This window comes from Urtica dioica, chromosome 9, assembly GCF_054948205.1.
Source record: "Urtica dioica subsp. dioica isolate 48M chromosome 9, U.dioica_male_clone48M_v1_H2, whole genome shotgun sequence".
Taxonomy (NCBI): Eukaryota; Viridiplantae; Streptophyta; class Magnoliopsida; order Rosales; family Urticaceae; genus Urtica; species Urtica dioica.
In genome coordinates, this window is record NC_142764.1 from 10,425,014 (window position 1) to 10,447,806 (window position 22,793).

A 22,793-nucleotide genomic window follows, 5' to 3' on the forward strand; every position below is an offset into this window, starting at 1 on the left:
TAGAAGCTAAAATTCTGTAAGGAGGCTTGGAAATTGTGTGCTTATGGTGCAGGCTATAGGATATGAGAGTGGTGTTAGAAGGTGTGGAGCCTAATATGTGAAAAAAGTCCCACATGGGAAATGGAGAGCAACTTTGTGATCTCCAAAAGTGTATAAATAGGGGTCCATAGGGTGTATTCTATTCATCCTAGCAAGAAATAGTTTAAGCTAAGTGTATATTGTAAACACCTCCCCGATTTGGGTTTATAGTGATTTTGCAGCGGCAAAGTGGATGTGGCTTTCGCAGTGAAAGTGAACCACTATAAATCTTTGTGTCCTTTATTTGCTATTGTTTAATTTCGTTTTCTGTTTGTATTAGGAGTTTCGACGAAGAAATCCCATTAACTGGCATCAGAGCTCTAGGTTGAGCGATTCAGAAGACGATGGAAGGCGAAGAGGGCATGGTGCACGAGATCGGGAAGTTTGCCGAGTCGGACTACGTGTTCTGGAGGATGCAGATCAAGCATGACATGTATGGAAGAAAGCTTCATCTACCGTTGAGCCCAAAACCAGAGAAGATGGATGAGGAAGAATGGAATCTCCTCGACATGCAGGTTCTGAGAGTTGTTCGACTGACGCTGTCGAAGAATGTTGCTCACAACGTGGTGAAGGAGAAGACCACGACATGGATGATAAAGGTCCTGTCTGACATGTTCGAGAAATCCTCGGCGAACAACAAGATGTTTCTAATGAAGAAGCTATTCCACCCGAAGATGGATGAAGGAGCCGAAGTAGCGATGCACGTGAATGAATTCAACTCGATTGTCAACCAATTGTTATTGGTTGAAATCGAATTCGACGATGAAGTGTGAGCCCTAATTCTGCTTGCATCTTTACCGAATAGCTGGGAGCCCATGAGGGCGGCAGTGTGGATTCGGTTGGGAGTGCGAAGCTGAAGTTCAACGACGTATGAGATCGCATCCTTGCTGAAGAGGTGTGAATGATGGATTCTGGAGAGGTCGCGTTGAGCTCGGCCTTACACGTGGAGAACAGGGGTAGAAACCACGACAAGAATTAGAATCGAAACTCCAAAGGTAGATCGAAGTCGCAGAATGGGAGAAGCCAATCCAAGTCCAGACAACCTTTCGAGTGCTGGAACTGTGGCAAGATGGGTCACATCAGGAAGTACTACAAGGCGCCGGTGAAGGAGGAGAAAGGTGGTGCCCACGCCGTCACTGAAGATTTAGCAGATGCGTTACTACTAACGGTGGACAGCTCGATCGACTCTTGGGTGCTCGACTCGTCCTTCCACATCAGTCCCAGCAGTGGCATCCTGGAGAACTACGTCGTAAGAAACCACGGGAAGGTCTACGTCGCTGATGGCGAGTCTCTAGACATTGCTGGTGTCGGCGACCTTAGGCTGAAGATGGGAAACATGCAAGTCTGGAAGATCAATAAAGTCAGACACGTTCCGAAGCTGATGAGGAACCTAATCTCGATGGGTCAGCTCGATGATGAAGGCTATACCATGACGTTCGGGAACAACTCGTGGAAGGTGTCAAAGGGAGCTATGGTGGTAGCTTGCAGATAGAAGACGGGTACGCTCTACATGACATCAAGCTACCGAGACATGGTGGCCGTGGTCGACAATATCGAGAAGACCGAGCTGTGGCACAACAGGCTCATGCACATGAGTGAGAATGGGATGAAGATGCTGGTGAAAGACGGCATGATCCCGGAGCTGAAGATGGTGGAACATCACACGTGTGAGAGCTGCATTCTTGGAAAGCAAAAGCGAGTCAGCTTCACAAATACGAGCAGAGAACTGAAGGTGGAGAAGCTCGAACGGGTACATACCGACGTATGGGGACCAACTCATGTCCCTTCACTCGAGGGATCTCACTACTACATGGCATTCATTGACGACTCCACTAGGAAGTTGTGTGTTTATTTATTGAAGAATAAATCTTATATGTTTGCTACCTTCAAGACATGGAAGGCGATTATCGAGCAAGAGACGAGCTAGAAGGTGAAGTGCATGAGGTCCGACAACGGCGGAGAGTACGTCGACTCCGACTTTAAGTAGTATTGTGCTGAGAATAGGATCAAGATGATGAGAACGATCCCAAGAACTCCTCAACAGAATGGCGTAGCAGAGAGAATGAATCGAACACTGAATGACCGAGCTCGGAGTATGCGGATTCACTCCGGGTTACCCAGGACATTTTGGGCCGATGCAATCAATACGACAGCCTTCTTGATCAAATGAGGACCGAGCGTTCCTTTGGGTTTCTGAATTCCAGAAGAGGCGTGGAATGGAAAGAAGGTACCTTTCTTATTTGAAAGTGCTTGGTTGCTTGTTCATATTGATGATTCTTCTAGAAATAAACTTGATGTGAAATCTAAGAAGAGTTATTTCATTGGCTATGGTGACACTGAGCTCGGCTATTGTTTCTGGGATGCCGATGCAAGGAAGATTGTTCGGAGCAGGAATGTCATCTTCAACGAGCAGACAAATGTAAGGACGAGCTGAAAGGGAGCTCGGCGAGCAAATATCTTGAGGGCGATAAGTCGACGATCGATTTGAGAGATTTCTCGACGACCGAGCTGAATGAAGACGCTTCAAAGACCAAGGAGAGATCAGTCCGAACTGAACGTGGTCGTGAAAGTGAAAACGAGGCTAATGAGGACACCGAGCTCAAGGTAAATTAGCGAACTCCAGTAACCGAGCTGCAGATATCGAGCAGGGTGAGAAAACCGGTGCACAAGTTCTCTCTAACTCTCAACTACATCATCCTGACCGACAGAGGAGAGTCGGAATGCTACGAAGAAGCGATACATGTGTTGGTGATTATGCCCCCATATAACCATGCAGAAATAATTAAGTACGCTACTTAGCTAATTAATTAAGGTTATATAACAAGATCTAGATTTATGTTAATTAATATTAAGCATGAGAGCAATATCAAGTGACCGAATTAAACATTAGAGTCATTAGAAAAATTTACGGGTTTATCCTTAGGTATAGAAACTTTAATCGAGTTCTTCAAGATCCCGTTCTGAGCTCCAATAACTCGATCTTCTAGCTTTAGGGTACTCTCATGGTGATGGACTTGATGATGGCACGTTAGTCTTCCGAAACGTAATATCCGAGACGAATAAGAAGAAAGTGTGGGCACACTCTGAATCTCACTACGACTCTGATTTATGACTTCAGATAGCACTGTGTTTATGGGAATGGAATCACGAAATTCCAAGGGAGAGTGAGATAGAGAGAATTTCGTCCACCCTGTGTGTGATGGGCAAAATTTTGCTAATGCAAATTTTGTGTTTGTTGCTTTCTCTTAGACCTATATTTATAGTGGTAGAAAAGAGATATTCTAGGAATCTCCTAGATATATTTATTCTCCTTTATTCTTTCATATTTTGTAGTAAGCATAAATCGTTGCAAACCTAAGGTAAGTTCGTAATGAATGGCATTTCAAAAGTTCTATAAGTTCTAGATTTGATGCAAGATATTATTGGATCTTGACTACAAATCGTACTTTATCTCTCATCCATTAGATCATAACTTAAGATATTATATTTTCTTATTTTTCTCCTATATTTAAGGAATCTAGGTATTTGAGAATAATGAGGACAATATCTTATTTCCTTATTTAATGGAGAGAATACCTCTACCATTATTATTCTCATAGATATTAGGAAATTAATTATGAGAGAGAGAATAAATGACAATATCTTATTAAAGAGAGAATATTGAGTATTATCTACCCAAAGTAGGCGCCCAACATAACTAATACTGGGCCAAGGAATTTCGAATTTACAATGTCCATAAGGCTCAACTTAAAATTCAATTAATTATTTACTTGATCCAACAATAAATAATTAATTCCATAATAAATATTTAATTCGGCAAACAGACAAATTTTCGAATGAATGCTGCTACACAATTTACAGTTGTGAGATTGTAATAATAATATTCATTATTACCAGAGAGTTCTTATCCGTCTTTATCAAAGTCGAATCGGGGACTATGGACCTAGTAATAGGAGCTTAACAAATCCGATTAAAAAGATGAAAAAGTCATATCTCTTTTTTCATCGATTCGTTTAAATCTTGGTCAAATACTCTACTATGTAAGCCAAGACTGAACCCTCCTTTATACTAGAATTAAAAATATCAAGATAACATCCACAATATGTATCAAGGAGAGATGTGGTTACATAAATCAAAGAAATCGCACGAGAAGAAAGCGAAAAAATAGGGATTTTGAAGCTCGATAATTTATGAAAATAAGTAGCTTCCCAACATTTCTCGAGATACAAACCATCAATTGTATGAGTTGGAAGATGATAAATCATGGAACGGCGTTGCATAATAACTTGGGCTGTGGGATAGCTCAAGCCCAAATAGAAAGAGCACAATGGAATTACAACCCTGTAATCATGTCAAATGGGCCAGCCAAATAAAAGGGCCCATGAATAAAAAAGAGCAAAAATCCAAGAGCAGCAATTCAGACAGATGACCCGAAGATAGACAAGAGCCTTTGGACAAAACTGGCTAGGACCGAGTAATTGCTATTGGGCAATGATGCATACACCAAGGGATGATCGAAGATCGTCAAAACGATTGGCATCCAAAGCCTCAGTAAAGATGTCAGCAAGTTGTTTTTCAGTGTGAAAGTACTCGAGCCTGATCATCTTATCTTCCACAAGGTCTCGAATAAAATGATGTCTGATCTCTATGTGCTTAGTCTTGCTGTGTTGAACAAGATTCTTAGAGATATTGATAGCACTGATGTTATCACAGAATAATTTCATGACATCTTGCCCGACGCCATACTCAGCAAGCATTATGATAGTTTTGGTCATTTAGTCAAGTTCTCCATTTAGACGGCTCACTTCGCGCTTTAAATCAACAATGGTTTTCAGGAGTCTCGCTTTGTCCTCAGTTAGAGCAAGAATTAGATCATTCTGCTTGTCTAGAACCTAAGATTCTTCAACCCACTTAGTATGCAATACACTATAAGTATCATTAAGAGTATCATCAGATAGGTCATCCTCATCAAAAGAAACAATATTAATCTTTGAAGAACTAGCAGTATCAGAATGATTATCAGCAATTTGATTGGGAGTAGTTATAAAGGCAACAAAGTGCTTATCTGGTCAGAGTCACTCTTATCTGCTTCATCATCAGAAAAAGTGACATCGTACCATCTTTTTTGCTTCTTCAAGAATTTTGGACATTCTTTCTGAATATGTCCATACCCTTCACATTCATGACACTGAATTCCTTTCCCTCTGCCAGTGGTGGTGTAGGTACGATCTCCACCTTTACCATTCTTGTTAAAATTTCCATTCTTCTGAGATTTTTGTTGAAAGTTGTCCTTGACATCTTGAGAGACATTCTATCTAGTCATCTGGTTGAACCTCTTCATCACCCTGCTATAATTCTTTGCAAGCATAGCAATAATGTCATCAATCTCATTATCTGAGATAGTTTATACCTGTTTTTTCTGATCCAGGATAGAGCTCTTGAGAGCCATTCCTTTATTCTGCTTTTCTACCTTAGGAAGGGACGGCTCGAACGTCATAAGGGATCCCATGAGCTCATCAAATTTTAATGTCTTCAAGTCATGAACTTCCTCAATGGTTGTGATCTTCATTTTGAATCTGAGACTTATAGCCCTCAGCGTTTTTCTGACTAGTTCCTCATCAGTCATTGGTTTCCCAAGGGAATAGGATTCATTAACAAGATCCAGAATACGCACGTTGAACTCAGCTACAGACTCATCTTCAAAGATGGTAAGGGCTTCAAAGTTTATAGTAATTGTTGGAATTGATCTAGGGTTTAAGAAAAAGTTTAACGCTTCGCAAAGCGGCGGAATTTTAAAAATTTTCTTTTCAAGTAAAAACAGTTTTTTACTAACCTAGACAAAGAGCAAGTACATATAAATAAAAACTATAATGAGCATAGAAGTTTACTAACCTTTCTTGAAGCTTGAACTTTGAGAAGCTTTTGGAAAGTTTGCAACGCTCGTCTCCCATTAAGAATTTTCAATAAAATTCTTATGAAATGAAATTAAATCACAAGGCCCAATTATTCTAACTTGGCCGAGTGACATTAAGTCATCAAATGAACTTGTCAAAAAATTTATTGACATTCATTTCATCCTATGTCTCAAAAGACAAAATACCCTTTTGACAATTTTCGTTCTTGTTTTGACTTAGCTTCCAGTTTAACTATTCCTACTCGATGTGATTCATGACAGTGACCTCATGGATACAAATGAACAAAGCTTGAGCTAAAATACTTGGACTCAAAAGTTCACAAACCTTTTCCAAGTCTAGCTTAATGTCAACTGACTCCACTAAAGAGTTGACACTGAAAATCTCTCGGTTCAAATGAATTTATTTTCTACTCAAGAATTCAACCGAATTGTAATGAGTGGATCCACAGAATATTATCAGTGTTTAGCCTTCATGAATATCATCAGCTAGTCGGGATTTACAAAATTACCATTTTACCCTTCTAGCTGTTATTTCCTCAACTCCTTTGTCGCTTGTGAAAAAGTTAGAAACAATGTATTGACGAGGAGCTAACAAGTCACATTGTTTCATCCAAAAGAGTCAGGACTCAATTTGGACACTGGCCAGTTCATTTATTCACACTCAAAGGAACAAAGCATGAGGTGATATACATTGCATTTCATCAATCTTGTACATGAATTCCATATCTATGAGAACTTCACAAAGTTTACTCATGACATTCTCACAACTTAGTACTTCACCAATAGGCCTTGTTCGGAATCGCATAGTGAGTCCGAACTCTGACTTTCTCAAATGAGAATACTAAGGTGTGAAATGACATGTCTCATTTCAGGATTAAGGTAAGCACGATGCAATTCATACGTAGTGACTTCGAGACATAAGAGGTTAAATGGTTTGTTCTTATCTTGTCTCTAGAAGCGCACTGGTCAATTCAGTACCTTTGGAAGATACCTAGAAGAACTATAGAGTCTCCAACTCTCAATGCCTCATAACCAGACATCATAGATTCTTCTAACAATCATACTGAGGTCAATAGTCCTTTGACCCTTTGATTGCGAATATATCGTTTTAAGCAAACTATGAAGAGTTTGTTCATGCAAATCTACATTTGTCTCTCCGTAAGTTGCTTAGTTTGTTTATGGACTAAAGACTAATGTTTTATCATAAAGCTTCAGACAAGGAAGATTGAATTAACGTTTCAACTTTTATTAATAAATAAGCAATTACAAGCAAGAGTCTTCATGAGACTTTATTACATCAAATGTACAATATAAGGATTACAACTCTTCTTGTGGGCACCATTGACAACAGTAATATATTGAAGCTTTGCTCGCACACTTTGGTGGTCCCTTCATATGCAACAACAAGGATCTCCCATATTTCTTTTGCACTTATTGAGGTATTTACGAGTCTAAAAACATTCTTGTCAACCTCATTAAAAATAGCATTAAGAGCACGAGAGTTACCCAAGGCTGCTTCATCCTTTGCAGAACCCCAGTCATTATGAGGTTTGAGACCAGTTTCTATCCCTTTATCATCAACAGTGACAGGGGCAGCCCAACCGTGAATAACAGCCTTCCATGTCTTGCTGTCAAGAGATTTCATGAAGGTACCCATGCGAGCCTTCCAATAGCCATAATTAGTTCCATCCAGAACTGGGGGACGATTAACCGATCCTCTTTCCCTGTAACTATCTGTTACAAAACAGAACAGATTAAACAGGAAACCACCCTAAGATCTGGGTGCCTGCTCTTATACCAATTGAAATTCTGTTTAGAGTGAAAGGCAAGATGTCACACATAATGTAGCAGCAATATATCCGACAACTTGCATTAACACAGATAATGGATAATGAACAAAGCAGTGCGTAAAAGGAAAGACACACGATTACCCAGTTCGGTGCAACATCACCTACGTCAGGGGGCTTACAGTCAGTGGAAATTATTTCACTATCAAGTAGTCGATAATACAAACAAGGACTTATATGAACAACACAAATATCAATACCCTAGGAACTATTACTACAAATGATTACCAGAACAGGGACTCCCCCTGAATTTGAGACCCCTCTCAATTCTACTCTCGAAGAATGCTCCGATGCTTGGTCAGCTTCAATGTCAAACGCAATCGAAGACTTCAATCACACAATCACAATCTCACAAAAACTCAGACTTCTGGAATAGTGTTTGTAGAATTACACCGCTCTTAACAAAACAAATAGTCTCATAGTCCGCCAATCGTGCACGTCTAGGAACCCTAAGTATTTTGATAAAGCGTCAAGAACTGCTAAAGAGGTAGCACTCGACTTTTATAGTAGTCATACAAATCTGGAAGTCAATCTAGGGTTTTCTTACCCATAAATGCGTGAAGATCATCAAGGAAAGTCTTCAGCGATACGATTTGGTAAACCAAGAAACTTACCAGAAATACAGTATGTGTATGTTGACCGACATCTTTCATTAACAACTTCTAGTAAAAAAATAAGTCAATACATAACGTAACAACAGTTGCTCTAACATCAAATTTTGTTGTGCAATTGAGTACATCTCTGGAACTCTACGAGTCTGACTAAGCTCAATTTTTTACTTAGGAATTTTGAAAATATTGGTTAAATATTGATGATTGTAACATCATATCGTTCATCAATAAATATACGACATTTGGAGAAAGCTATAGTTTCCACTGGAAAAGGTGTCCTGTCCTAGGGGAACGCAACATACAACTGGTCGAGGTTGGCTATCCATTCTTTTTAAGAGAGATTGCATGCATATGGACGACATAAATAATAGTCACCAGGATACACTTTACACATGAAATCTTTGATAATAATATATAATTCTCAATTCAAAGATGTGTAGATGAATTGGAGTCTCAATTATCATAGCATGGCAGTCTTAAAAAGTTGTACTTTTACCACCAGCATCTGACAGCGGTAATATACCCTCATCATTGTTCTACGGTCATGATTGGTAAACCAGTTTAGGGCGGTTTAATACGACCAATTCAGTACACTTGATGCTTCTTTCCAACTTGTCATGTCAACCGTTCAAATTATGAAAATAGGTCAAAACCACTCAAATATAAAATTTAGGGGGGGGGGGGGGGGGGGGGGGGGAATAAAGAGTATTACAAACTTAAGCGGGAACCGTCCGAAACTCGTCTGGGAACATGCTTTAGAGGACTATCTTGCACGGTTCAAGCCAAAACCATGTGGTTCCTTGTGAACTGCTGGGAACCGGATGGGATTCGGTCTTCGTCTTGGTTCGTGAAAGCCGGCTCGGTTAAGTGCAATTACTCATAAAAACTGGGCTATAAAAGGGTAAGTCGGACAAAACTTTGTCATTCACGCCGAGATTTAGGGTTTCCATTCCAGTGTCGCGCAAGACAAAACTCACGTAAATCCGCCGAATCCCGCCAAGAAATTAAAGATTCCGGCAGCTAGACCAGCGTTTCTTTCTTCTTCCCGGCGAGAAACACAATTTCGGCTGGGATCCCGAACTCATTCCGACCAATTTCAAAGTAAGGCAAAATCAAGGTGTTTTTTTTTTAAATTTATTTAGGATTGTTGAGTTTTTGTTAATTTTTGTAAGTTATATTCATTTTTAGTAACATAAATTTGATTTTAGTTTTGAATTCTTGATTTTTGTGATCCGGAATTAGGGATTTAGAATCGGAAATTAGGTTTTTGAATTGTTTGGTTGATTTTGTTTAAATTGTGTATGGATTTGTCATGTTTAGACTTAATTTAGTGGTTTTGAACTTTTGAACATGATTATGATGTAATGTTATTCCAATTCGAATTTTGAATATGTGTATGTAAATTTGTTATGTATTTTTGAATATGTGTATGTAAATTTGTTATGTATTTTTGAAATTCCATATGAATTTATAATATGTGATATGGATTGTTGAAATTACCTTTAGAATATGTGTATGTTTATGTGATATGTATTTTTGAAGTTTCATATGAATTTTTAATATATATATATATGGATTGTTGAAATAAATTGAACATAGAATATGTGTATGTAAATTTGTTATGTATTTTTGAAATTTCATATGAATTTTGAATATGTGACATTGATTATTCAATTTAAATGTAGACTATGTGTATGTTTATGTGACATGTATTTTTGAAATTTCATATGAATTTTTAATATGTGATATGAATTGCGGAAATTTGTTATGCATTGTTGAAATTTCATATGGTTTTTGAAAATTTGTTATAGATTGTTGAAATTAAATTTAGAGTATGTGTATATGCATTTGTTGAAATTTTGTATGGATTATTTTAAAGCTATTGAATATTTATGTTTTTGACTTGTTTGCAAAGTAGACTTGAAGAATGGCGCCGCTAGACCCAGCAAGGAAGTACTGCACGCCCGTTCCGGGAAAAGCAAGTGCAAATACGTGCAACTTTTGCGGTCATGTAATGGGAGGAGGGGGGATCACGAGAGTAAAAAATCATCTCGCACATTTGGACTCTCAGAAGAATGTTAAAATGTGCGAGAAATTTCCTGTTGAGGTGATGGAGGAGATGCGAGGTTTAATCTTCGGTAATGTTTAGAAGAAGAAGCAAAAAAAATACATTGGATGAAACCCTTCGAAGGACCTTCAACAAACTATTTCACACTGACGCTGATGAAGAGGGTCTCGAATACTAAGCAGAACTCCAGGCAGCGATGAAGAGGTCGCGTCAAGATGCAGTTCGGTCAAAGTGGGAAGCTCGGTTCCAATCGGGTCCTGGGGAGGGGGGGGGGGCTCGACTGCAAAGTCTCCACCTGCCGTTCTGTCGTTATATAAGTCTCCCAGTGCGAGGCAACCTAGAGTGGACGAGATGGTGAACCCAAAGAAGAAGTCGTGGCTCGGAAGAGCTATTACCAAATTCATCATTCACCAGCACGTGCTCGCGAGCAAGGTCAACATTCATGAATTCAAAAACATGATTGTGACGGCTCAAGACCTCGTTCTTAGAACTTGTTGCACTTGTATTAAAATATTTATGTTTAGAATATGATGTTAATCGGTATTGCAGGTCCTAAGGTTCCTCTTCCATCGGCGTACGAAGTTTACATCAAGTACCTCGAGATAGAGGTCATAGATGCTGAGAACTTCGTGGAAGAGCAAATGAAGTGTTGGAAGATGTATAGATGCACGATACTGGTTGACAGTTAGACGGGGCCGACCAAGTTAAGTATCATCAACATTATGGTCTATTGCGATGGTGCGACTGTGTTCTTGAATTCGATAGACGCATCGAAGAATGTCAAGAGTTTAGACTACATCTACTCAATACCGAGGGATGTGCTGAAAGAGCCCAGGAGGCAAAATGTCGTCCAAGTAGTCACCGACAACGGCGCCAACTACAAGAGTGCTGGGCAGAAATTGACACGATGTCAAAATGTGTACTGGACACCTTGTGCCGCACATTGCTTGGATTTGATGTTTGAAGACATCGGAAAGAGAGAATCGGTGAATGGTACAATCAAAGCTGCGAAGGACGCGGCGAAGTTTATCTACAACCACGGCGCGGTGTTGGCCAAGTTGCGAGAAGTGGCCCCGGTGAAATCATCCGTCCAGGGGCAACACGATTCGTGACGAATTACCTGGCCCTTAGAAGTCTCCGGGAGAAAAGAGCTACATTGAGGTCGTTATTCACTAGTCATGGTGGGACGACGACAGATTGAGCCCAACGTTTGCTGTAAAATCCATCACCGAGACCGTTTTGAACCTGCGGTTTTGGTAATCTGTCGATGAGTTGTGTGCAATATTTTAGCCTACGTACACCACTCTTTGATTGGTTGATACCAAAGTGCATCCGACAATGGGTCTACTCTACTATGTGTTCCACGAGATGAAGAAGAAGTTGCCAGCGCTCAACGGTAATAAATGGATTCTCGACATCGTGGAGCGTAGACGGACTAGTCAGATGTGTCATCCATTACATGTTGCAGGTGAACTAGATCTCTCAAAAAAATAATTCATTCACTTTTGGCTTTTAGCAATCCGAATTCTTGTTTTGCAGGTTTCTTTCTCAATCTAAAGTTGCAATATAACTCGGAGGTAGTAATGGATAACACTCATATGGTGGCTGTCACGAAGGTGTTTGATAAGTTGCCTCCTGCCCGCGAGCGTGTGCCCTGCGCCTTCGACCGGGCTCCCTGCCCGCGCACGCCCCGCGCCTGCTGGGCAGGCCTCCTGCCCACGCGCGCCCTACGCCTTCGACCGGGCTCCCTGCCCGCGCGTGTCTCACGCACACCCGGCATCTGCTGGTCCTCCTTCCCGCGCACTACCCAGCGCTTGCAGGGCCTCCCGCCCACGCACGCCGGTGCACCTTTGCCGAGCCTCTTGCCCGAGCGCACGCTCCGCGCCCTGCTGGGCCTCCTGCCTGCGCGCGTCCTGCGCCCCGTCGGGCGTTCTACCCGCGCGTGCCCCGTGCCCTAGCCGAGCATGCTGCCCGCGCGCGCACCGTGTCCTACGCCCGGCCCTTCCATGGGCTCCCATAGGGGCCGGCCCATAACCTCCTCAAACATCTATAAATACACCCCCCTCTTCATTTGTGGGGGACCTTTGACAGAATTCTTGAGAGCCAATTCTCACAACTCTCAAGAAAATTCACTTGTGACATTCCAAGAGTTCTCTCTCCCTCTCCAAGCTCGGCTCATAAATTCGAGAACCTGATCCCGAACCACGGGTACGTTGGCAACCAACATTTGGCACGGTCACACCTTCCAAAACACACCTCCGGGTTTGGATGGTGCAACTCGGCCTTCGAGTTCACACTTTGGTTCGGGCGCGATCACTTGGTTCGGCCTTGGATCGAATCGCGTGTAGTTTTAAATCGTTGTTCATTTTCGTGCGACAACATTTTGGCGCTAGAAGGAGGGGACTTGCCGACTTATACAACCCGAAATCCCTTCTACATCATAGTCTCCTCTTTCTCGACTTGAGAAAGACATGAACGACCAACCACCCGTTCATTCTGAGGGCACGAATAACCCCGAGAACGCAACTGGAGTGAAGAAATACTTCTTGCGCTCCCGAGTTCATGGTGACGAGGGATCTCTCAACGACGAGAGTCACACTCCCTCACCATCTCCACCTCTGGACAGCCGGGATAACCGCATCCTTGAGATGGAGGAGAAGATCCGCAAGCTAAGGGCGGCCAATGCAAGGTACCATCGCCAACTGGCGAATAAGCGACCTATGCAAAACATTGCTCAAGGGGAACCCGAAAACCTCATAGATGAAGGACATGACCGTGACCCTGACTACGAAGGTTTGGAAATTTCGGTAGATATCGAGACTTCTCTCACTAAAGACGAGGGACTCCCCGTAGAGATTGAAGCCGGTACTTCGATTCCACCGCCTAAGAAAAAGGTGATACCTGTTTCCTCCCTAGAGGAGACTTCCCGACGTTCGGCCCATGACCGACTTGAAGAAAGAGGAAATGTCAAGGAAGGTCAGGGAACTCAGAGAGTGAGGCGTGTTACTCAAAACTCACGCCCCCGTGCCGCTGACCGAGACCTAAGGGATCGGATTACCGCCTAACAAAACAGTCGTCATGAAGACCTACGGGAGAGGTTGAGTGCCCGCCAAAACAATAATTCTGCAGCCCCAATAAATGGGAATCTCCGCACGGCGCAAGGGTCGAATGAACGGCATCAGGTGACTCCTCCCGAACAGGGAGTAACCCCTAACACTGGCCTCGACGTCGTCACTATGATTCACAATCTTCGTAATGAAGTACGTGATCTATATTAAGGTGACCTAGCCAGTGATACATCCGGGGTTGTAGAAGAACATTCCTCGCCATTCAATGCCCAAATCCTTGCTGAGGTATGCACGGGAAACTTCAAACTCATGAACCTCTCTCTCTACAGTGGGAAAACCGACCCCACTTACCACATCCAACACTACGAAACTTGGATGACGATGCAGGGTGTTGCACCTGGGGCTCTATGCCAAGCTTTTAGTCTTACCTTCACCGGACCCTGTTTTGACTGGTTTAAGAATTTAAGACCAGGAAGCATCCAATCGTTCAAAGACCTGAAGGACATGTTCCTAGCACGATTTGCTACATCAATGGTTCAAAAGAAAACCAAGATGTACTTATGGTCGATCAGGCAAGAGAATAATGAGTCCCTGAGACAGTATCTCACTTGATTCATCGCAGAATCAAACAAGGTCGACTGCTTCGACGACAGTGACGCAATTACAATAATCATTAAGGGCTTGCGTACTGGAGACTTCCTGAAGTCCGTCGTAGTAGAGTCCCATCTACAATGGCCAAGTTAATGAACCGAGCCAAGACTTTCATGGGAGTCGAAGATTACCTTGACAGCTATAGGAGCAATAACCAAAACTCCCGCCGTCGAGATGATCCCGGCAACGAGCAGGGCAACTCCAGAAAGAAAGTGAATAAGGGAGGTCAAGCTTCTGACAGCCGACCCTCCACGTCTCAGAAATCGTGCCTTGCGAACAACTTCAGAGACTATTCACAATTCACACCATTAAACGCCTGGGTAGATCGAATCTACGCCATGGCGCGTGACAAATTCACCACTCTAGCTTCAATGAAAGGAGACCCCGCGTCTCGCGATTGGTCTTGCTATTATGAGTTCCACCAAGATTACAGTCATTTGACCGCTCAATGCTATACGCTCAAGAGGCAGATTGAAGCGTTGATTCAAATAGGCGAGCTCAAAGAGTTCGTTCTCCGAATGATAAGTGATGCGGTCCCCACCACTAACAGGCAATTGCCTGGGAAGGATTGAGGAACCAACACTAACACTGACCATGCTACGGTCGCGTCTACTGTCGACACACAACTCCACGTCGTCACCACCATACTGGGTGGTCCGCAAGACGGGGATTCAACCCGACAAAGGAAAAAGCTCTTGAGGGCTGCCTCTCAAGAAGGCCTTGCCGGGCAAGTTAACCTCACTTATGAGGAACCTCCGTCCGCACCATACAAGACAATACAATTCACCAATGAAGATGCCAAGCGAGTTGTGCATCCTCACAATGACGCAATAGTCCTCAAAGCCCAAGTGGCTAACAACTTGGTGAAAAGGGTCCTTATTGATAATGGCAGCGCAACCGATATAATATTTAGGATAAATTACACTATTGCCCCTCAACTATGACGTTGATAACGTTTCACCTCCTGAATTATGAAATCTTACACGACAGACCTTAAAATCCTACATTGTAACAAACATCTCCTTCTGTTAGGTTTTATTAACGGAAGTCGTTACTTTGGTCACGTTTCCAGCACGTGAATTGGTATATGAGTGACATTACATTAATACCCTTATTTATACTTGCTAAAAAAATGTGTTGTTATATATTTATTCCTTCGTTTATACTGGACTGAATCAAAATCCCCAAATCATTCCCATCAAATCCCTCATATTTTTTCATTTGTTCGGTCCTCAATCCCTCAGCCTCATTATCATCAATCAGTTTCTTCCATAGAGCTTTAAATTCTCTCTTTCTCTATAGTGACGACCACGGTGAACCCAAGCTTCTTGCCTCCTCCATACTCGAACTCGCTGTCCCCAAGTTCCCGCTGCCAAAAAAAAAAAAAAAAAACGCCATCGTCTTTGCTACCGAAAATCGATTATAAATCCCGTTGTTCTCTTCACCAATGACGAGGGAATAGATTTGGAAGGCCTCGCCAATATCGATGTTGCTTCCGTTGTTAATTCTCGCCCCCAAATTCTTTATGCTTAGTTACGTCGCTGTCGAATTTTGAATTTCTTCATCTTCTAGTTTTTCTTGGTCGACGATGGAGATGGATTGGATTTGCTAAAAGTTGAGGATGGATTCATAATTTTCTTTCTTTTTTGTTTGGGTGAGTTGTAGATTGGAAAGATAGAGAGAGACAGAGAGATGTATGAGTCACATATGCTAACAGCTAAACGCTAGTCTTTTTTGGAAAGAATATGTGTGTGTGTTTGTGTGGATTTACCGATTTTTATCAAAAAAATTTGTATGTGTTTGTGCATATGTATACATATGTTTGTGTATATCATGAAAACATAGAGATACTAATAAAAACATTTGATTATTTATATATAACCATAATAATAATAAAAAAAAACTAAAAAAATTAATGAAGAAAAAAAATACTTCTTTACCTTTAATGATTTCACACCATCAAGTAGATTTGGGGATTTAGCGGTTTCAATGTGGAGAAAAGAGTAACGAGGCACAAAATAAATAAAAGTAATAATTTTTTAACTGTACAATTACCGATTTACCCTTTAAACACTTGACAGCCGTTAATAAAACCTGACAGAAGGAGATATTTGTTACAATGTAGGATTTTAAGGTCTGTCGTGTAAGATTTCATAATTCAGGGGTGAAACGTTATCAACGTCATAGTTGAGAGGGCAATAGTGTAATTTATCCTAATATTTAAGAGTACCCTAGAGCGTATGAAGCTCGGGGGGCTCCGTCCCATCCTGACCCAAACATCGTTGTTTGGGTTCACGGGAGAAAAAATCATGACCGAAGGAATCATCGATTTACCGGTCACCTTCGGAACTGCCGGAGGTATTGAAGTCGTTCACATGGTCCCCTTCCTTGTGGTTGACCACGAGTCGCCCTACAATCTTATCATTGGGCATCCCACATTGAACAGACTAAGGGCCATCACGTCCACATATCACCTACTGGTGAAATTCCCTACCGAAGAGGGGATTGACATCATGGCTGGAGATCAAACCCAAGCGAGGATATGCTACGTCCAAGGAGTGGACGGTAAGTCCGCTGAGAAAAAGGTTAACACGATCTACCAGCTAGAAGACGACTACCTGTGTGATAAAAAAGACGCACGACATTTCGGGGAATTAGATCCCCATGATGAGATTGAGAGGTTAAAGGTTGACAGCCCCGATGATCTCACTTCGATCCTTCTCGATGAAGCCAAACCTGACCAGATTGTGAAGATCAGTGCACAACTCCCTCTCGCCATCAAAACTCAACTCGCGTCCTTCTTACGGGAGTTTAAGTATGTCTTTGCATGGACTCATGCGGACATGACTGGAATAGACTCCGACGTGATAGTGCACCGGTTGAACGACGACAAGAATATCGCCAAAAAAATACAAGCTATGCGCGCGTTCAACCCTGAACGATATCTTGCTATAAACGAAGAGGTTGAAAAACTTCTCTCCGCTGGCTTTATACGAGAAGCCAAGTACCCCAAGTGGGTGGCCAACGTGGTCATGGTTAAAAAGCCTAATGGGAAGTGGCGCATTTGTATAGACTACAAAGATCTTAACAAAGCCTGCCCAAAAGATTGCTTTCCACCTCTGCGCATCAAACAACCAGTCGACGCCACGGCCGGACATGAGCTACTAAGTTTCATGGACACCTACTCGGGCTACAACCATATACGAATGCATGAGCCCGATCAGATAAATACAACTTTCGTCACCGATCGAGACCTCCACTGTTACAAGGTCATGCCTTTTGGCCTTAAGAATGCGGGAGCTACTTACCAACGATCGGTAAAACGGATCTTCGTCGATAAAATTGGCAAGACTATGGAAGTATGTGAGGACGACATGCTCGTTAAAAGCCTACTGGCTACTAATCACGTAGACAACCTAAGGGAGATGTTCTTAATCCTCAGCCCGTACAAAATGAAGCTCAATCCCAACAAATGCGTGTTCGGGTTGAGTCCGGGAAGTTCCTAGGCTTCATTGTTAGTCGACGAGGAATCGAAGCGAACCCCGAGAAAATCAAGGCACTCCTTGATATGAGATCTCCTCGACGAGTTAAGGAGGTCCAAGGTCTGACCGGTCGGATTGCCGCCCTTGCACGTTTTGTGGCTAAGGCAACCGACAAGTGTCTACCGTTCTTCAAAGCTATTAAGAAGACAGGTGGCTTTGTGTGGACGGATGAGTGCGAAAAATCCTTTCATGAAATGAAGACTTACTTCGGAACATCTCCATTTCTTTCCAAGCCAAAGGAAGGTGAGATGCTCTACGTCTACCTCGCCATCTTCAAATGGGCAGTAAGCGCTGTTTTAGTCCGCGAAGAGGATAAGGTTCAATGGCCTCTCTTCTACGTGAGCAAAGCCTTACTCGACGACGAAATGCGTTATACGGAGATAGAGAAACTTTCTCTTGCTCTCATTGTAGCCGCCAAAAAGCTACGCCCCTATTTCCAAGCTCACCCTATTGCAGTCCGAACAGGACACCCCATCGGTAAAGCTCTTCAGAAGGGAACATCAACTCGCATGGCGATCTGGTCCCAGGAATTGAGCGAGTACGGAATTGAGTTCCACCCGAGACTATCAATAAAGGCTCAGGCCCTAGCTGATTTCGTGGCAGAATTCTCCTATACTCCCGACATGGGAAGAACAAAAGATTACTCGAGCGACGACTTGCCGGCTCGAAAGAGAAAAGTTGACCCTACAGGTCCTATCTGGGAATTACACGTAGACGGAGCGTCCAACGCTCAAGGGACTGGTGCCGGCGTAATTTTGACTAATCCCGATCGGGAAAAATTATGATACGCCCTCCACTACGGATTCCATGCCTCCAACAACGAGGCTGAGTACGAAGCCCTCATTGTGGGGCTAGAGCTTGCTAAAAAGCTAAACGTACTGAATTTATGAATACACTGTGACTCGCAGTTGATCGTAAATCAGGTCAAGGGCGATTACATCACCAAAGAGCCTAACATGATTGCCTACTTGGAAAAAACAAATACCAAACTCAACGCCTTATCTTGGTTTGAGATCATCCAGATCCCAAGAGAAGAGAACTCCGAAGCTGATGCTCTTTCTCACCTCAATTCTGGCATCGCCGAATACGGGCTAGGAACTATCTCGGTTGAGTCTCTCTCGTGACCATCTGTCTCACGGGACGAGGTTGGAACGATCGAGAATACTGCTCGTCCGACTTTGATGACTCCAATTACAGACTTCTTGCGAAGATGGATACTCCCCGAAGACCGCAAAGAAGATGAAAAATTGAAGGCCCTCGCATCTAAATATGTGTTGAGAGGCGAAGTTTTATACAAACGTGGGTATTCGACCCCGCTGATCCGATGCCTCAATAGTGTAGAGTCGACTAAAGTCCTCCACGAGATTCAAGAAAGGGCATCTGGGGGAACCACTCCGTTGGGAGATCCCTCGCACTAAAGGCACTTCGTCATGGCTATTTCTGGCCCATGATGAAGAAAAAGCCTGCAACTGGGCAAGAAAGTGCGACAAGTGCCAACGTTTCTCTAACGTTCCACGACAACCGCCATCTCCCCAGGGTAGCATCGTCGTTCCGCGTCCCTTTGCTCAATGGGGCGTGGATGTAATCGGCGAGCTTCTTAAAGCTCTAAGATAATACGAATACGCCATCGTCGCTATCGACTACTTCACTAAGTTGGTCGAAGCCGAGCCTCTAGCTAAAATCATTGTGGCCAATACAACAAACTTCATCTAGAAGTTTATCATATGCCGACACGACATCCCAGCGTCAATTGTGACCGACAATAGAGCACAATTCAACAACGCTCGGGTGAGAGAAATCTGCACCCAACTAGGGATCAGCAAGACATTCTCATCCCCGTGACATCCACAGGCTAATGGCCAAGTGGAAGTTGTCAACAAGACAATCAAGAGCAATCTCAAAAAGAAGCTCAAAGCCAAGAAGGGTGCCTGGGCTGAAGAGCTACCATTCATCCTATGGGCATACCGGACAATTGTTCGAAACGCCACCGGAGAGACCCCTTTCTCCCTAGCTTACTGGGTTGAAGCGGTGGTCCCCATGGAAACTGAGGTCTCCACTTATCGAATTGACACTTTCGACGAGGAAGAAAACAACAAGGCCATGCGTCTTGAGCTGGATCTTATCGATGAGAAAGGATCCGAAGCTCTCACTCGACTCGCTGCACAGAAGCGCAAAGTCGAGAGATACTACAACGCCAAACTCAAAAGACGAGACTTCACCATCGGTAGCCTTGTACTCAGGCACGTGTTCCAAAACACCCAAGTGCAAGGTGCCGGTTTCCTTAGCCCAAACTGGGAAGGACCGTATAGATTTCGCTAAGTCATACACGACGGAACCTATTACATCGAACACATGAACGGGACCCCGCTTCGACATCCTTGGAACACAGAACATTTGAGGCAGTACTACCAATAGCTGACACTTCCCTCATTTATTGCTTTAATTTTCCAAATTCAATAAGGCCCATGTGTCAATGTTTGAGGATTTTATCTCTTTGCAATATTAATAAAGTCTGAGGTTTTTATTCAAAAATCCGCTTTATCAAGTTTTTAGTCATCAAGAAACGACCTGTAAACTAAAAGCTTGGGGGGCTAGTGACTCATGCAACGTACACTAAAAAATACATGGTCCAAGAAACAAAATTTTAAGTCCCCTGCACTCAAACGGGAATAAGGACTTAAAAGAGCCAAAATCGGCATTCAAAAACCGTCGACCTAACTTGACATGCCGTTAAACGCCAACGGCGATGGTTAAAGTGATTGGGCCGCTCCCGACGTAATGGCCAAATTTGAGCCGCACCTTGGTCGCCAAATGGAGCGAAAATCACCAAATATGAGCAAAAAACTTAAGTTTCCCGCACACACATGAGAATAAGGACTTAAAATGCTCAAACTTCAACGACCATTCGAGCATACGGGTTTGAGTAAAACCGTCGGCCTAACCCGGCGTGATGTAAGTCGCGTAAAGGCGCATGTGAAAGTCGTTGGGCTACTCCTAATGCATGTAAGTTGCGTACAGGCGCTGCCTTAAACCCCAACGGCCCTTCGAGCATACGAGTTTGAGTAAAATCGTCGGCCTAACCCGATGTACCATAAGTCGCGTAAAGGCGTAGGTAAAGGCGACTGGGCTACTCCCTCCGCCATGGCCAAATCTGAGCTCCACCTTCGGTCGCCAAATGGCACAAGGTGAAAGGCGTCGGGCCACCCCCGACGCAACGGCCAAATCTAAGCCACACGGCAAAATATGAGCCACACCTTCGGTCGCCAAATGGTACAAGGTGAAAAACGTCGGGCCACATCTGACGCAACTACCAAATCTGAGCCACACAGCCAAATCTGAGCCACACAGCCAAATCTGAGCAATACCTTTGGTCGTCAAATGGCACAAGGTGAAAGTCGTCGGGCCACTCCCGAAACGATAGCCAAATCTGAGCAAACAAAGCCACTGGGCCACTCCTGGCGCAATGGCCGAATCTGAGATGCACCTTCGGTCGCCAAATGGCACTAAGCAAAGTCGTTGGGCCACTCCCACTGCAATAGCCAAAGTCTGGCATGTAAAACCGTCGGCCTAACCCGACGCACCAATATCGCCACACAAGAAGGGTCAATTGACCGCATTGAGTTGCCTTTAGCAAAGAAAGCTGAGCGATGCCTAACTAGGCACGTATGTCGCCCACCTCGAACGCTAAGTGATGACGAGTCATAACGCTAAACGAGTGGAGACTGAAAACCAACTAGGGACACAAACTCGTCATAACTATTGACGAGAACACAAGCCCTCTGAGACATATTATGGCAGCTCAAATAAGAGGCACATACGGGCAAACTTGCTCAAATAGTCAACAAAGAGATAGCATTCAACTTGAAAGCAAATAATATCTCATAGATAAAAGAGCGACCGCTCTAACAAACCCACAAAGCGTGCGCTAATGCAAGTGCGCTTAAAATGGTAAAATCCTAAAAAAAGCAAAAGCGCTAAACATATGCGCTATAAAGAAGCCACTCGGCTCACAACTCGCCCTCATCAAGAGGGGAAAACGAAGCCACTCGGCTCACAACTCGCCCTCATCAAGAGGGGAAAACAAGTCTCGTTCTCGGTTGCGGTCGCCTCCCGACACTCCATCGCCCCAGTGCGACGGGCCTCTTCGGCCCCAATGTCATAGTCGTCCTGCAAATCGGATGTACGTCGCTCTGCCTCAGCCAGCAGAGAAGAAAGGCGAGCATTCTCCTCTGCCAAAGAGTTGCGCTCGCGCTCTGCCCGAACACGTGCCGCTTCACTTGAGGTAAGCTAGCTGTGAGAAGTCTCCATGGCATCCGACCGGGCGTACAAATGTGGAGTTCGGTGGCCTCGGTCCGGAAAATCTTTGTCGACTGGGATGCCACTTCAAAAGCTCGACGCTCCTCAGTCAGCTTTCCTGCCATCTTGGCAACCGACGCCTAAGCTCTGTCGCATCGATCCTGAACGATCCGAAGCTCCACCCGAGCCTCTCAAAGTTAGTCCCAAAGCGTCTCGAGTTCCTCCCCCGAGTGTGAACCATACTCGACCTGAGCCAGCTTAGACTTCGCCTGAGCAAGCTCATCATGAGCAACTCCCAAGCGCCGAATAAAGTGGTGCAGGATCTTGTCACTCTGCACGGCTCTCGCATACGCCTATGGCAACAAACAAAAACAAGGGTCAAATATGAACCTACGCGTATCGAAAGATAAAGAAAGATACTGACCCTCTGAGCGTCGGTAACCCCAGCCTGAAAAAGGCAATGTCAGTCTTTGACACAACATTCTTCCACCAGGATAAAGGAGACTCTTCGAGATGCTGAAAACATTCGGCCCGAGACTCCCTAGGCTCTATCTCCACCGCAGAGTTCACCCTTTTGGACTCAGTGCGCTCATCAAGAACCACCGAGGTGGAGGTTCTCTTCAGCGAGGTACAGGATTCTTGCTCGACCGAGCAGGTAGCTTCAGAGTGATCTTTTCTCGTCCGGCGGTCGGCAACTTTGGAATGAATCTCCGCCATC

General features: G+C 43.6%; 1 protein-coding gene across 1 annotated transcript; it reads left to right on the forward strand.

The window, feature by feature from the left end:
- Window positions 1–10,377: 10,377 nt before the first annotated feature.
- LOC149384881 (uncharacterized) lies at window positions 10,378–11,630 on the forward strand. Its single transcript, XM_089626190.1, has 3 exons — window positions 10,378–10,576; window positions 11,068–11,202; window positions 11,284–11,630. The coding sequence occupies exons 1-3, from the start codon at window positions 10,378–10,380 to the stop codon at window positions 11,628–11,630; spliced, it is 681 nt and encodes a 226-aa protein (XP_089482316.1).
- The last annotated feature ends 11,163 nt before the right edge of the window (window positions 11,631–22,793 follow it).

What these genes read in the sequence shown, in the direction of transcription:
- LOC149384881 (XM_089626190.1), top strand. Translation starts at nt 10,378, where the DNA reads ATGGCGCCGCTAGACCCAGCAAGGAAGTACTGCACGCCCGTTCCGGGA. An exon ending in GGTGATGGAGGAGATGCGAG is followed by an intron (nt 10,577 to 11,067) that starts GTTTAATCTTCG and finishes TCGGTATTGCAG; the next exon opens with GTCCTAAGGTTCCTCTTCCA. An exon ending in ATGCACGATACTGGTTGACA is followed by an intron (nt 11,203 to 11,283) that starts GTTAGACGGGGC and finishes TGAATTCGATAG; the next exon opens with ACGCATCGAAGAATGTCAAG.